Source organism: Guillardia theta (assembly GCF_000315625.1).
Source record: "Guillardia theta CCMP2712 unplaced genomic scaffold GUITHscaffold_98, whole genome shotgun sequence".
Lineage (NCBI taxonomy): Eukaryota > Cryptophyceae > Pyrenomonadales > Geminigeraceae > Guillardia > Guillardia theta.
This window is the reverse complement of record NW_005434576.1, coordinates 1-13,945: the sequence shown is the minus strand read 5'-3', so window position 1 is coordinate 13,945 and position 13,945 is coordinate 1. Positions and strand designations below refer to the sequence as shown.

At 51.7% G+C, this 13,945-nt stretch overlaps 6 protein-coding genes across 6 annotated transcripts in view; 1 reads left to right on the top strand and 5 right to left on the bottom strand.

Annotated features, from left to right (window-relative positions):
- Positions 1 to 2,388, bottom strand: part of GUITHDRAFT_145143 (hypothetical protein) — a gene marked incomplete at both ends in the record, with an annotated part of 6,407 nt that extends 4,019 nt beyond the window's left edge. The window contains 11 exons of the mRNA XM_005824103.1: positions 100 to 148; positions 240 to 336; positions 462 to 519; positions 556 to 1,421; positions 1,606 to 1,672; positions 1,722 to 1,796; positions 1,847 to 1,880; positions 1,927 to 2,021; positions 2,072 to 2,188; positions 2,240 to 2,329; positions 2,377 to 2,388. Coding sequence (XP_005824160.1) covers positions 100 to 148; positions 240 to 336; positions 462 to 519; positions 556 to 1,421; positions 1,606 to 1,672; positions 1,722 to 1,796; positions 1,847 to 1,880; positions 1,927 to 2,021; positions 2,072 to 2,188; positions 2,240 to 2,329; positions 2,377 to 2,388 — 1,560 coding nt within the window. The remainder of the gene's footprint in view (positions 1 to 99; positions 149 to 239; positions 337 to 461; positions 520 to 555; positions 1,422 to 1,605; positions 1,673 to 1,721; positions 1,797 to 1,846; positions 1,881 to 1,926; positions 2,022 to 2,071; positions 2,189 to 2,239; positions 2,330 to 2,376) is intronic.
- A 1,795-nt stretch (positions 2,389 to 4,183) lies between these two features.
- Positions 4,184 to 5,643, bottom strand: GUITHDRAFT_53869 (hypothetical protein; the record flags this gene model as incomplete). The annotated part of the gene is made up of 8 exons (XM_005824102.1): positions 4,184 to 4,247; positions 4,454 to 4,571; positions 4,624 to 4,819; positions 4,869 to 5,040; positions 5,088 to 5,195; positions 5,251 to 5,297; positions 5,348 to 5,428; positions 5,530 to 5,643. Coding segments are annotated over 8 exons (900 nt in total), but the record flags the coding sequence as incomplete, so codon positions are not given.
- Positions 5,644 to 7,800: 2,157 nt separating this feature from the next.
- On the bottom strand, positions 7,801 to 8,411 carry GUITHDRAFT_145141 (hypothetical protein; the record flags this gene model as incomplete). The annotated part of the gene is made up of 5 exons (XM_005824101.1): positions 7,801 to 7,913; positions 7,972 to 8,041; positions 8,090 to 8,186; positions 8,238 to 8,303; positions 8,356 to 8,411. 5 exons carry the CDS (start codon positions 8,409 to 8,411, stop codon positions 7,801 to 7,803), a joined length of 402 nt encoding a protein of 133 aa, XP_005824158.1.
- Positions 8,412 to 9,660: 1,249 nt separating this feature from the next.
- Positions 9,661 to 10,542, top strand: GUITHDRAFT_116590 (hypothetical protein; the record flags this gene model as incomplete). The annotated part of the gene is made up of 3 exons (XM_005824100.1): positions 9,661 to 9,711; positions 10,033 to 10,094; positions 10,311 to 10,542. 3 exons carry the CDS (start codon positions 9,661 to 9,663, stop codon positions 10,540 to 10,542), a joined length of 345 nt encoding a protein of 114 aa, XP_005824157.1.
- A 204-nt stretch (positions 10,543 to 10,746) lies between these two features.
- Positions 10,747 to 11,539, bottom strand: GUITHDRAFT_155011 (hypothetical protein). The gene is made up of 5 exons (XM_005824099.1): positions 11,430 to 11,539; positions 11,301 to 11,354; positions 11,106 to 11,253; positions 10,939 to 11,050; positions 10,747 to 10,892 (listed from the first exon to the last, which is right to left on the bottom strand). Exons 1-5 carry the CDS (start codon positions 11,490 to 11,492, stop codon positions 10,814 to 10,816), a joined length of 456 nt encoding a protein of 151 aa, XP_005824156.1. The 5' UTR covers positions 11,493 to 11,539; the 3' UTR covers positions 10,747 to 10,813.
- A 1,318-nt stretch (positions 11,540 to 12,857) lies between these two features.
- GUITHDRAFT_116589 (hypothetical protein) lies at positions 12,858 to 13,685 on the bottom strand (the record flags this gene model as incomplete). Its single annotated transcript, XM_005824098.1, has 1 exon — positions 12,858 to 13,685. The coding sequence occupies one exon, from the start codon at positions 13,683 to 13,685 to the stop codon at positions 12,858 to 12,860; it is 828 nt and encodes a 275-aa protein (XP_005824155.1).
- Positions 13,686 to 13,945: the final 260 nt, after the last annotated feature.

Genomic DNA, 13,945 nt, shown 5'->3' with positions numbered 1-13,945 from the left:
CCTCCCTCCTCCTCCTCCTCCTCCTCCTCCTCCTCCTCCACTTTGCCCCCACCCCTCCCCAACACATTTTCCTCATTTTCCTTCGCCTCTCTCGCTCACTTGCTCCTCTTCCTGGCGGTAGCTGAATGGTGCAAGTCGAGTCGGAGAGCTTCATCACGGTCAGGAGCAGACAGGAGAGAGCACGAGGGAGAGGCGGAGGACGAGGACGAGGAAGAGGGGGAGGAGGGGGATGCTGGCACCTGCCCCTGATGTAACGATCTAAAGACGAGAGCTTCGTATCTGCTCGAGACTGTGAGGAGGCAGTGAGATCGTCTACTTCTCCCATTGGTAACAATTCTGCGGGTATGAGTTAGGAGGAGAGGGGGGAGGAGAGGGAGGGAGGGGGGGAGGGAGGAGAGGGAATGAGCAGAGGGAAGGAGGAGAAGGAGTTGGCAGGAGGATAAAGTGATTTTGGCGCATACCTGGCAGATAATTATCATCGATGGGCTTTAGAGAGACTGAACGACTCAGATCAAAGACCTGAAACGGATCGTTCAGAATGTAAACTATTCTCACCTCCTCTCCCCCGTCCCAGCAGTTTTTGTCTCCTCTTCCTCCATCTTTCCTCTCCCTGTTTCCTCTCTCTCCTGCTTCCTCCTTCCCTCCAACTTTCGTACCCCTTCGTCCGACGACTCGTCCGACAATGAGCATGAGATGAGATCGTCTTGCTGCTGTTGCTTCACCTCCCCTCCTTTGCTCCCCTTTCTGTCCTCCTGCATCCAAGTACCTCAGCCCCGCATGCCCATCGCGCCAGAGCTCTCCTCTGCCCCCGCACCTCTGCTGCAGCCCTCTTGATAGCAGAAGGAACCTCCACTTTCTCCTTCTCCTGCTTCTCGTTACCCAAAACAAGGTCGAGGCAGAGATCACCTGCTCTGTTGTCTTGGACGAGGCGCTTGCTGCTTCCCCTGGCCCCTCCGCTGCCGATCTGTGGGGGATCACGACTGGGGAAAGTCGCTTGAGGGAGGAGAAGGCAGGAGGAGAAGCATTCTGATCAGGAGTGCTCGTCTTCTCTTCCTCGTCCTCTTTCCTCTTCTCGCGAGCCAAACGGGCAAGCAGAACTTCGTTGCCTTCGGTGCCCCGTCCCTCTCCAAGGCTACCACCTCCTTTTCCTCCTCCAGCTCCTCCGCTGCCTCCTCCTCCTCCTCCTCCTCCTCCTCCGCTGCTTCCTCCTCCTCCTCCTCCTCCTCCTCCTAGGCTGCCCCCGCTCCTAGCATTGACAGGGGTTGAAGGAGGAGCGATGGGCACATTATCGGGAAGGGAGATCCCCTTCATAGTCAGCGTCATCTCCTTCTTCTTCGGCTGCTGCCTGCCGTCCTCCGAGTCGCTGCCTCCAGCATTCATGGCCGGTTTCTCTGCCAGCGTCGCGGCTTTCTGAAGAAGATCTGACTTGATCATCAGTCCTCACCCGCAGGAGGGGAGGAAGGCAGGAAGGAGACACGGAAGGATGGAAGGACGGAAGGTGGGGAGGAAGGAGGAAGAGAGGCAGGAGGGGACAAAGGAGGGAAGGGGGGAGGGAGGCGAAGGGAACGAGGAAGGTGGAGGGTGGTCCCGAGGAGGATGAAGCACCTCGACGAAGTCTTGTAGCAGCGAGAGCGCTTATCACATGCTCCTTCTCCACCTTCGCTCGCTCGATCTAAGACACGTAGAGTCAAGAGGAAGAGGAGCAGGAGAGCGCAGCTGACCGCCTGCCTCGCCCCTTCCACCTTCTGCTCAGCAAGCAAACGCATAGAGACGAGGTTCGAGAGCTGGCTCCGCGTCTGCGATACCCTTCAACTCCTCCTTCACCTCCTCTGGACTCGCTCCTCACCTCGTCAACTCGAGCCCTCTGCGCATTGTTCGTCCTGCAAGCTGTTCAACCTCCCTTCCTCCTCCTCCTCCTGTACGTACTTGAGGAATGGACTCCACTTCTTCGACTTGGTCTTCTGTTCCTCCTCAAGCTGCTGGAGATTCTGCTCGCACTCCTTGCACTTCTTCAAGACGTCCTGCCGCTCAGGCTCAGCAAGGAGAGTGAACAGAAGCGCAGGGAGCAGACCTCGAGCTTCGACTTCTCCTCTGCGTAAACCGCTTCATGGATCTGAATGCGCGTGCTGATTGCCGTGAGAGCGTTCTCCAGCTTGTCCTCCTCACCCTTCCTCCTCGTCTCAGCTTCCTGCGGTCAAGACATGAGTCCTTCATCTGATCTGTCTCGACGATGAGGCACCTCTGACAGAACGCTGCTCTCCTTCCTCGCAGAAGGGCCGCTCGGCGAGGCATCAGCCGCTGCTCTTCGCTTTGCGAGCAGCGCTTCCAGCTAGGAAACTTTTACAAGTAGCAGCAAGAGCATGAGAGGTGTTGCACCTTTGGGTCCATGCTGGGACCGTGCGAACTGTTTCTGTGCTACTTGGTGTACCGCAGCAGCAAGTCAACCCGTGGCTGCGCAAGCATTTTATACAGCCTGGCAAGGTTCTCAGATTCTCATTTGCCACGGAATTTCAAGAGTAACATGTCTGAAAGCACTTCCCATCTTCTCATCCCATCATCCTCTCTTGCCCCAATCTCTCTTTTGTAAATTGCCATCTCCCTGACTCATTCTCTTTACTTGTGTCACTCCCCCCCAAGCTCACCCTGTCTCACCCTGTCCCCACTTCTCCCTGTCCCCGTACCTGCCCCTCCATCCTACCTTCTTTCTCCTGCCCACTCTCCCTCTCCTTCCCCCCTCCCTCTCCTCCCCCTCCTCCCCCTCCCCTCCCCCTCCTCCCGCTCCTCCCGCTCCCCTCGGGATTCAATTTTCCTCTCCGAAGTTTGACCGGTTGTACCCTACCCTAACAGCACCAATACTATGTCAAGAAGGGGTAGGGGTACTGTTGAAAAGCCGGTTATGATATGATGTGGCATTGAGGAATGCGGGAGAGCGACGTAGGGCACACATAATGAGCTCAAAGCACAGAGAAAGGATGATAGATGAACATAGATGGACAAAGAAGGTAGATGAATATGTGAATAGATGAACAGTAGAAGAATAGAAGAATAGAAGAATAGAAGAATAGAAGAATAGAAGAATAGAAGAATAGAAGAATAGAAGAATAGAAGAATAGAAGAATAGAAGAGTAGAAGAATAGAAGAATAGAAGAATAGAAGAGTAGCAGAATAGAAGAATAGAAGAATAGAAGAATAGAAGAATAGAAGAATAGAAGAGTAGAAGAATAGAAGAATAGAAGAGTAGAAGAATAGAAGAATAGAAGAATAGAAGAATAGAAGAGTAGAAGAATAGAAGAGTAGAAGAGTAGAAGAGTAGAAGAGTAGAAGAATAGAAGAATAGAAGAATAGAAGAGTAGAAGAGTAGAAGAGTAGAAGAATAGAAGAATAGAAGAGTAGAAGAGTAGAAGAATAGAAGAGTAGAAGAATAGAAGAGTAGAAGAGTAGAAGAATAGAAGAGTAGAAGAGTAGAAGAATAGAAGAGTAGAAGAGTAGAAGAGTAGAAGAATAGAAGAATACAGGTTATCGTAGGTGATCGTAGAAGATGGATGAGTAGATGAGTAGATGAGGCATAAATAGATGACAGATGATAGATGAGCAGATGAACAGAGAATAGATGATTAGATCACACGCCGTAAATCATTGGTGGACGAGCTCAATTGCAGGTCTGATTATGCGATAAAGAGATCCATATTTCCAAGAAACGTGCAGGAAGTATGGGTGTTCAATGCTAGAGATATCATTGCAAGATGCGGTGTTGAACGAGGAGGAGCAAGAGGAGAAGGGTCTTCAAGGCTATAGCAGCCTTCCATCAACCCTCGATCACTAAGGACATGAGACAAGCAGAATTTAGAATGACAGTAGCCGATTAGCTTGAAGAAGCTGCTGTATCCCCTTTCAGAGAGAAATATTTATCAGCAAGTGTACAAAGTGTTTCGAACCTATCATCCCCCATCCCGCATCCCCATCCCCATCCCCATCCCCATTGCCCCCTGCCTGCTCCTGTTCCAATGTCCTCCTGCCTTTACCTTGCTGCTGCTGCTCTGATAGCCGCCTGCCTGTTCATCGCTTCCGTGTTCTCCTTTGCCCGCCGTGCCGCTGCCTCCTTCGCTCGCAAGTCCTCTTCCGTATCAGGCTCGACATCCGACACCAGTAAATCTCCACAAGGATGGATCGGTGGAAGATCTGGATCACCCAGACTCCACAAGATGTCTTCGTTGTCTTCCAGAAACGTTTGTTGATCTCCCAACACACTGCGAGAAGAATGAGGAGGGAGAAGACAAGACGACAGTAGAAGGGCAGGGCGGGGGAGGGTAGGGATTGGGATGCAGAGAAACCGAGGAATGGCTGGGACATGGAGGTAGCGAAGAAGAGGTTGAGCAACTGAAGGGAAGGAGAGTGAAAAGAATTGATAGGAAAAGAGGAAATGGCAGGAGAAAGACCGGGAATAGGGATCTACCTTCCAGGTCGCATCACCCGAATGAATCCTATCACCTCTGCAGCTGTGAAACGATATTTCCTCATCAGCCACGCGCATATCAGAGTCCCTGTCCTCCCAAGACCAGCTTTACAGTGGACTAGCACACATCGACACGTCAGGTACTCGGAAACATTGCAAGTCTTGTGTACCTGCTATCGTGCCTTGCTCTGCCCTGCACACATCGAACCATGTGTTGAGAACCTCCTCATCGGGAGTGGAGCAATCATCGAAGTAGATGTCGTAGTGATTGAAACCAGCTTCCTTGAAGTCCTCAGCCCGGTACTGAGGTTCATTGAGACGGACGACCGCTGTCACATCCAGTCGTTGGAAGATGGTGAAATATTCCTGACGGCAAGCAGTTCAAACAAGTGAGATGACGAATTCGGGACAGCACCTTGGGAGCTAAATACATCACTCCGGTATCTTTATGGTACACGGTCTCTTCCTTGGGTCCTTTGAAAGCCACAAATTTTCCAGGAACTATCTCATGTAGATCCGCATGGTTCGGATGGTCGCAGTAATCATACCATTCGATGTCAAAGTCATCCAGTCTCAGCAGTCCATTCCTATCCAAGTATCAGAAAGTTCCCTCTTGACGCGCATAATGTCTCACTGTTTCGCTTTATACAGGCCTTGCAGGACATCAATAGGCACAAGGTTGAAATCGTCAGATTCGAAGGAAGCTTCATGGAAAGGAATAAAGGGAGCTGCGTTGGAAAATCTGAGATTGAAAGTCAGGAAGCCAAGAATTCAATCAATACACTCGATGAGCTCACTCGAACGGTGCCCAGGCTTCTTCAGGAGTCATATCCATCTCTAACACCTTATTGTAGTTCAGCATCTTGATTGCTACATGTCAATGCAATGACTCACCAAAAAACACCCCAATAATGTTGCAGCGTTTGTTCGTGATTTCGGATCCGCAGATGTATAAAGAACAACTGACTTCCCATGCTTTTGACAAACAAATTATTCTAGACAGACGTATCTACTAGAGCACCTTTGGAAAGAAATCGAGTTTCTTTCTGAGGACCTGAATAAATTTCTGTACACACCCTAAACGCATATGAGTGCAAATAAATCATTGTTTGTCGTCCTGAATTACCATAGTTCAACGGTCCAAAATCAGCACAGAAAGGGAAATATAGAAGTTCGTTGTCTATGGAGAAAAAATCCCTGGAAACAAATTTTGACGTCGCAGCCATAGGTACGTAGTGAACAAGCACCTATCATCTTGACCCCGCCGCCTTCTTGTCTCAATCAATTCCTTTAATTTCGCTTCCTCTCCTAGTGCTGCATCAGCATTCTAACCTTGCAGCAAGGCATGCGAAAATCACTTATTGACATAAAATATAGCTGTCCCTCCAGAACAGGGTACTGTCTCCCCAAAATCCATTGCAAATGAATGGGATTGCTGGTGTTCGAAATTTTGATTTCATACGCTCGGTTCTCAGCCTGCAGTGAGAGCAAAGTATGTCAATCGAACCAACATCCGACCATTGACGTTCAAACTTCGCACCTCCTTTCGCTGCCTGACAGCGTCGGCGTCCCCTACACCGAACCTGGAAGGCATCGGGTCTGGTAACATGCCACCTGCACTCGTGTCAAAATCACGCGATCAAATTCTTCCAAGTAAAAATTGCCTTCCATTCTTCCTTGTCCAGTTGATCATCTAGAGCAAGACATCTGCCACCATTCCCTGTCGATAACGATCTGATTCAAAGGGAGCTCGACTCAAAGGAGTGACGATACCATAGTGACATCAATAGCTAGCCGACGCTTTACTCCCATCCAAGACTCCTACACCAGCAAAAAGTGAACAAGGAATCAGGGTTACCTAGTAAGTTAAGGGCTTTGAACGGAAGAATCCAATAACTTGATAGATATTCAACTTCTCATGGCCAACGACATTGAAGAGGATGCGTATGAAAATATGGTGTAGAAGATTGAGAAGATGCGTATCAAAACACGGTGTAGAAGATTGAGAAGTGAGTCCAGCCATCGATCTCACATATACGTGACGATATTGATAAAGATGAGCGTGCGGCAGGGAAGCAAGGTGGAGGCGGAGGTGGGAAGAGGAATCAGTTATGAGCTTGAGCGAGGTCCAAGTAGTAACATGGAGAGATGGCTGGCCAGATGGACAAGGAGTACAAAAGAACTGAACCAGAAGTTTTCGATGATAGAAAGCAACAAACAACAATAGACGAAACAAGAGATAGGTTAGGAAGGCCATGAAGGATCAGAGAGCAAGGGTAGCATGCCTTGCAAGCAGGTAGAACGAGGAGATACAGGTGGAGATGAAGATATGATAGAAAGAGAGTGAGACGTTGAAACAGCAGGATACAAAGTTGGGAGGGCGAGCAAGGGGGTTATGTGGGTGGGAGGAACGATGAGCATGACAAGCGCTGGTGAGGCATCGGGCCATGCTGGAGGGACGACGCTAGCATGAGATCAGGGTGACAGCTATGCGAGGGGGTGGGTAGTTCCCAATAAATCACAACAGGGGGTGGTTGCTTTTAAGTGGTACTTTCTTGGGGTGGTTTTCCTTTAAGATGGTTTTAGATGGAGGGGTACTTGAAAGTATCAGGGGGTGGGGGTACAACCGGGTCAACTCCATGGGACGATGCTGGATGTCTGCAGAGGTACCCTACCTTTCCACCAAAATATTCGTCATCAAGATGGGTGGGTACCCGCGAACAAATCGGTACGATACGTGAGGATCAGAGACCCGGGGTGGGGTGAGAAGATGCAATTCGAGCTATAGGTGGGGTGGAGATTTGAAGGGGTAGGGTTATGTATTTTCAATCAAAGTACCCCGTGTTTGACTGGTATTTAAGGGGTAATGATAATCTGGTATAGGGTAGCCTTCAAGAAGGGTGTGTGCTGTAGATTCAGGAGGGTGGGCCCACCCACCAGGATAGTTTCGTATCTGCAAAAAAAGGATATGTTTCCAAGGAGGGTCGGTTGCATGGTCGTAAAGAAGGGTAGGGTGGTAGTTCGTGCAAGAAACCTTGCCATGGGGGTGGTACATGCACTGGTCCTTGATAGGGGTGATTTGGTTATGCATTAAAGGGGTCTAATAGGAGAAGTTGTAAAACGGAGGGTGGGGGTTGTCAAGATTTGGTACCGAGATATTAATACACCAGGGGGGTGGGGTCAGCAGGTTCAACAGGTTCATAAATAAAAACTTAATAAAAAATTGAAGAGGAGAGGTTTCAAGGCCCCGTCAAAGAATCATGGCGCGAACAGCACTGTCCTCCGGAACGTGATTTCACTTGCAATGCACGGGGAAATATTTACAAGAGGGTCTGGACGTCATGACGTCATCTCTGCTCATCGAGGCCAAGGGCATGCTTCGCCTGCTCTAGGGCAGCGAAGAAGCAGAGGCCCCCGGCTGCCAGCCAAGCAATACGGGGACCGATGCCTTTGAATAGTCCTGCACGCCCCATTCACCCCATCGCAATGCAGAAACACAAGAGATCGTGAGGATTTACCTGCAGGTCCCTCCCGATGGAGGAGTTCTGTGAGGACAGCTCTTATCCTGGGTGTTTGGGAAGACTGTGCCTGTGCGTTTCAAGGCTCAGCAGGAGGAAAAACAAAACTTGACGTGACCTGTAGCATCAGCCGAGTCATCAGGACATCAAGGGGAGTAGTTGCTGCTCCTGCCAGTCCTCCAGCTATTGCTCCCAGCATGGAGTCTTCGAAGGGACTAGGTACACATCTCTGTCATACATCCATCGTCCCATCACCGAGTACTCACTTGAGGTTGCCCTCACCCTTGGATGCTGCAGAATACAGCTCCCTGAACTTGGCATATGAACCAAACCTGCGACCGATATGGTCAGAGACAGAGGATTGGCTGGGAAACTTATGCTCACTCGATGACGTCGAAGGGAATGTCGCGCATCAGGAAAGCCAGATACCCAGCATACATTCCTCGCCAACCTCGCGACCTCAGCACGCTTGTGTATGTTCAGAAGCACAGAGAAGAGATACGTCATCCTTACGTCGCAATCGAATTTCGAACTCCAAACATATTGCCGCTTTGAATTTGAGTCTTAATGACGTCGCTAGGGACACGGATGACAGAAGACACTGGAACAAGGCAAAGGTATTCAAGGACAGCAACAAGGAGCGGAATGGAGTTTTACCGATGCCTCCTACGGTAGCGCCCAGGAGATGGGAGACCTCTTTGCTTTCACCTTTCCAATGTCTCACCACCTGATCATATACCATGTAAAAGATTGCGCTAGAAAAACACAAATATAAGGAGGGATCACAGCGTGTTCCAAAAGAAACAAAGAAAAATATCTTCGTGTTCATACCTTGCTGGGACCGATCCCGCAATACTCGGAAGCAATCCCGCATATAGGCTTTTAATAACGTTCCTGCTACGTAACAGCTTCGCCACGCCGGTAGATTGTAGTCTGGTTTTAAGAGTGTCGATGGGGTATAGCACAACCTCAGTAAATGCACCCGCAATCGCACCGGCCGCTGCACCTCGGAGGAATGTCGGCGCTCTTGGCTTCTCTTGTACGATCTCACCGACATCTGCTAACAACAAGGCGCCTTTGCAAGATGTGACGCCTTTGAAACCGCACAAGTCCGACGTAGTCCATAGTCTCTCGCTGATGCCAAGTCCCTGACACACTCTGAGAGACAACATGCAGCTCAAAACAACGCTGATGCTTCTCCCTCCCCTCCTCCTCATCCGCCTTCCAACATCCCCCAACCAAGGAATCCCCATCGCCGCCCACCAAACACGGCCCCGCATCCCCTCAGACCCGGGCCTGCTCCGAGTGGCTGCCGAGTCACCTACTACCCCGGGGGGCTCCGAGAAACGTTGACTTGATGTAACGGAATTTGATGTTACCGTAACGGACAACTATTTCTGGTCGCCATGGGCGGAAAACATTATAGGAAGGGATGGTGGGGGGGGAGGAAGGGGAGGGGAGGGGAGGGTTTGATACCGAAAATGATGATAGTTACACAGCCCGTCAAAAAGAGCTTAAGAGAGACAGGGTAGTGTGAAGTCTTCAACAGAAAGACGCTGCTCTTCGATTCCTTTCACTTGTGATAGCAAGTCTGCAAAAACAATGAATGATTTTGATATGAGGCTGTGAGAAGGATGAAGGGCTGCTCTAGTACATGTCCAATGGAATTCTATGGGAGTTTGTCAGCAGATGGAGCGATTGGCAGTTGTGTTTGGAGGGGATGATTCGTTGCATGACTTGGTCTGATTTGGTATTGTTATGTGACCAAACTCGAGGTTGCTGATGATGCATTTGTTCGTTAGCAAAATTTCCTTGTACTTTCGATCATTATATTTGTGTCTGTTTGTTTTGGTCAAAGACTGCCTTGAATGAAATGCTTCGGTCATTTTGTTTTAAGAAAATTCAAATGTTTGTCTTTCCTTGCCTGGTGTGCTCCAATCCTTCTCTTTCGATCCGGCAGTCGTCGATTGCCTCCAGTCAATCGATATATTGCATTTTTCAGTCACCTTGTTTGCATTGCTAACCATCTTTTCTGTCATCCTGACAAACTCTTTCCCACAGTCAGCCACCATGTTTCAAGAATGTACGTCGCTTTGCGACCTGAAAAAGTCCATGTGGACAAGGTAAGCATTTCCCTCTCCCTCTCCCTCTCCCCTTGTTTCCTCTCTCCCTCTCTCCCTTCCTCCATCCCTCTCCCTCCTCCTCTCCCTTTTTCTCTCCCACTGCCCTCCCTCCCACCCACCCTGCATACTGCTCTTCCTTCTCTTCCTCCTCTCCAGCCCCTGCCCCCTCTCTGCCCCACCCTCCTTCCTATCTCACTCTGTCTGACACTCCTGCAGTCAGCTTGAGGCTGCTCCAGCTCCTTCACAACAGGAACAACCAAAGATTGACCCTCGTAATGGAGCGAACAACGTCACTGGTTCTGGACCAGCCACCCACTTCCGATCAGCAGCCACGGAGGGAGTAACGACGTGGGGACCGATCATGGGAGGATTCGTCGCCATCGGAGGAACCGTAGCCCTGATCGGCTCAATGCTGCATGAAGAGCCTGTAGATACTATCACCCACTGAGATGCTGTCAGTATTGCCTCCGGTAATCCCGAGCTGGGGATCAAATGCCGGCTGGGGAGGGCGTGGTGATTGTGAGTTTTCCGCCGAATATTTTTGAACTCGCAAATCCCGGGCTCGTGAGGATGCCTTTTCTTTTGGCTGCGTTCTCTGCGTGTTGCTCGAGATTAAAGTTTGCGACAAGGAATTGTGTCGGACTGACTTCATCCCCTTATGCTCCTCTTTTAATGCGTATCCCCGTTATCCTAGAACGTCCTTAAGTGTCTTTTGCTCGTCATGCGCTCACTTGAGCCTCTTCGGCCTTCACCACGTAGCTCCCGGACAAGTGTCTCTCCAGAGCCTTCTTGGCAAACCTGTTCCTCTTCAGCTGGACACAAGGTGGTAAAGGGCATCGCGCACCTGTACTTCAATGTCCCCATGTACACTCCGGCGCAGACGATGGCGCCTGCTGCCATCGCTGCCGTCATGTTGCTCATCACCCTTGGAGCACGAGAGGCGGCGGCACTTGCAGCTGTGATGGAGGATGGCCCGGGTCACAGGGCAGAAGAGAGTAACAAGATCCTCACCTGCTGCCTGATGCATCTCTGCTGTAGCGGGTGACGGTCCCTTAGCGGCATACTCGCGCGCAAGCTGCCGCCGCTTGCGGTAGTCGCATATCATCTCATAAGCCCTTTGAGCTTCAAGGAACTGACGCGAGCAGGCCTCGGAAGAGACCTGGAGAAACCTTCTTTCAGGAGTTGCTATGGAGAAGATGAAGGGACCTTGGCTCGGTCCGGATGATGCTGAAGCGCTAGTCTTCGAAAAGCCCTTTTTAGCTGATTGACATGCGATTAGAGCACGCCACGTGATGGGACGCCTTCCAAGGAGGGAGAGATCGAATGAAATCTTACTTCATCATCTGTAGAGTTAACAGCCACGCCCAAACGTCTGTGTGCCGCAAAGAGTTCTTCCATTTCTACTCCTCGTTGGAGTTTAACCGACCGTGTCCTTTCAGAACTTCGAACGAACACGTTATCAGAAGAAAACTCATATCAGGAGGATAAGGAGATAAATCAGATCATGAGTGGCCTAACTTAGATTCGAACAAGGTGTCTGCTCCTATCAGCCTCGTCACAACCACAACTACGAAAAGTTGTCCCTTTCTGCACGAAAAGTTTCGTAATCGAGCCTGGCCGTACGCAGGACCTTTCTTCTCTCCAATCAACTCTCGATATTGCGTCGCACTGCTATATGTCGTGTTGAAAGACTTCTTACAGAGCACTGCATACCATGACGTGCCTACTTCCATTCGATGTCTCATGTGTCAACCTCAGGTTTTACCCTGACACACACTTTCTACACTCCGGGATGCCGCGTACATCAATGCTTCATCTCCTCCGCATCTCAGCATCTGCCAATCAATCTTCCTTTCTCTTCAATATCGCACTTTCTGCGATTCTTCTTGTCTTGTTCGTCTTCTCTCCATCATCCCTCACTCGCTGTCCGACACTCCCCTGTTTCCTCCATTCCATTCTCCCTTTAGAGGTCACCACCCCCACGCACTCCGACAATCTGTACCCCCACCCTTCATTTTAAATGGAAGTACCCTACATTTGCCATGCTTTCAGACTACCCTACCCGGTCTTATCCAAGATTGTACCCAGCACCCCTACCCCTGACTGACTCATTACCCCTATTTACCTAACTTACTACCCCTACCCTTAAGGCTCCCTTTAGAACCACACGCGACCCCTTTGTAGGAAGGCCTATTGGACTAGGACCATTCTAGGACCTCTCAGATCTAAAAGCTGACAGCCGTTACAGAGGCTGCAAGATTTCAGAGCCGTTAATTCTCCATTACATATCCAACCGACTTGAACTTTTCACTTAACTTGCAAATCAGTCCCAACGGCGCCCGGGCCGCCGGGCGGCCGGGCCGCCTCCGACGGCGAGCGAGTAGGACTGAGCCTCGGACTCCGGAGAGTCACACGGCCCGGGCCGGGGCGACTCTGAACGGCCACCCACAGCGGTCGGGCACTGCGCCAGACTCGCCTCGCTCAGCCCTCCGTCACAGTGCCGCGGCACGACATGCCAGTGCCACCGTATCGCCGGGGCATGATCGGACAGCGGGAGCCGCTGCCCCGGGCTAGTACCGTACCGTACCGCCCCCGGCGGCCGGCCGCGGCCCAGCCGCCAGCCGCCTCCCGGCGGCCCCCCGGCGCTCGGCCGGCCCGGGCGGCGCCGGGCGTACCGTACTCCACCCCGGGCCCCGGATCCACTGGCATACACAGCGTACCCTTCAGTGCAGAGTCGGAGAGAGTCACTTAGTTCAATGAGATCTACCGCCTTGAGCTAGACCGGAACTGGGGGCCCTGCAGGGCAACGCTGAGGTCCTGGGAGCCGAACTTCCTGGGCTTCTCAGGCTGTGCGCTCTTCTTCATGACTCCTCCCTTGATCTCGGGCTTCGGTGTCGACCCTCCCTTCTCCTCCCTGTCGCTCATCGCGTCCGCCATCCCCAGCAGGCCTCGAGGTGTAGCGCTTCCTGACCCTGTCATGGCGCAGGCTCCCTTGCGAGCCCCGTGGATCACGCCAGCTGCCACTCGCTTCAGCCAGCTCTCCTTCGCTGACTCCTTGTGCTCCTCCTCCTCCTCCTCCTCCTCTTCCTCTTCCTCCTCCTCCTCCTCACCCCCTGACACCATCTCGCTCTCTGGGTCTTCTTCCCTCTCCACTTCCTTCTTGCCCAGCTTCTTCACGGTTTGCTTCGCTTGCAGGACAGAGGGACAGGGTAGCTCCTCGTGTACCACAAGCTCGTCCGATCCCTCGCCCTCCTCGCAAGGATCACTAGCAGTCAAGTTTGCGGCTGGCTGCACAGGAGCATGCTCTAGCACAGCCGCATGCTCGAGATCTGAGACGGAGTCGCCGATGGAGATGCAGTCGTCGGAGTAGCCATCCGCATGAGTGCTATGATTCCTCAGGGAAGGAGGAGGTGAGACCTGCTGCTGCTGCTGCTGCTGTTGCTGCTGTTGCTGCTGTTGTTGCTGCTGCTGCTGCTGATGATGATGATGCTTCTGCTGCTGCTGCTGCTGCTGCTGCTGCTGCTGCTGCTGATGCTGCTCCTGCTGCTCCTGCTGCTGCCCAGACACGGTTGACTGTGAGCGCTCCGGCATCCCCCCTGCTGTCATTTTGACGGAAGGAGGAGGAGCGGCAGAAGTTCTCTGCTCGCTGATCGGGCTGGCGAAAGCAAGCTGCTGAACTCGTTCCTCCTCCTGCCGGGCCCTGCGGAGGTGGGGAGGAAGTCCAGCAGGCTTCCAGGAGATAACGGAAGGGAGGGAGGAGAACACACCCCAGTAGGAGGAAGAGAAGTTGGAAGCGTTGGAGGGCTGGCGATAGAGGAGGACGAGGTCCCAGTGGAGGAAGGACCTTCTAG

Bases quoted from the DNA above. Each gene is read 5' to 3' on its own strand.
- GUITHDRAFT_155011 (XM_005824099.1), bottom strand. From the start codon at position 11,492: ATGGAAGAACTCTTTGCGGCACACAGACGTTTGGGCGTGGCTGTTAAC. The intron at 11,051-11,105 runs GTGAGGATCTTG...CCTCCATCACAG, and splicing joins AGAGATGCATCAGGCAGCAG to CTGCAAGTGCCGCCGCCTCT. The intron at 10,893-10,938 runs GTGCGCGATGCC...GAAGAGGAACAG, and splicing joins ATGGGGACATTGAAGTACAG to GTTTGCCAAGAAGGCTCTGG.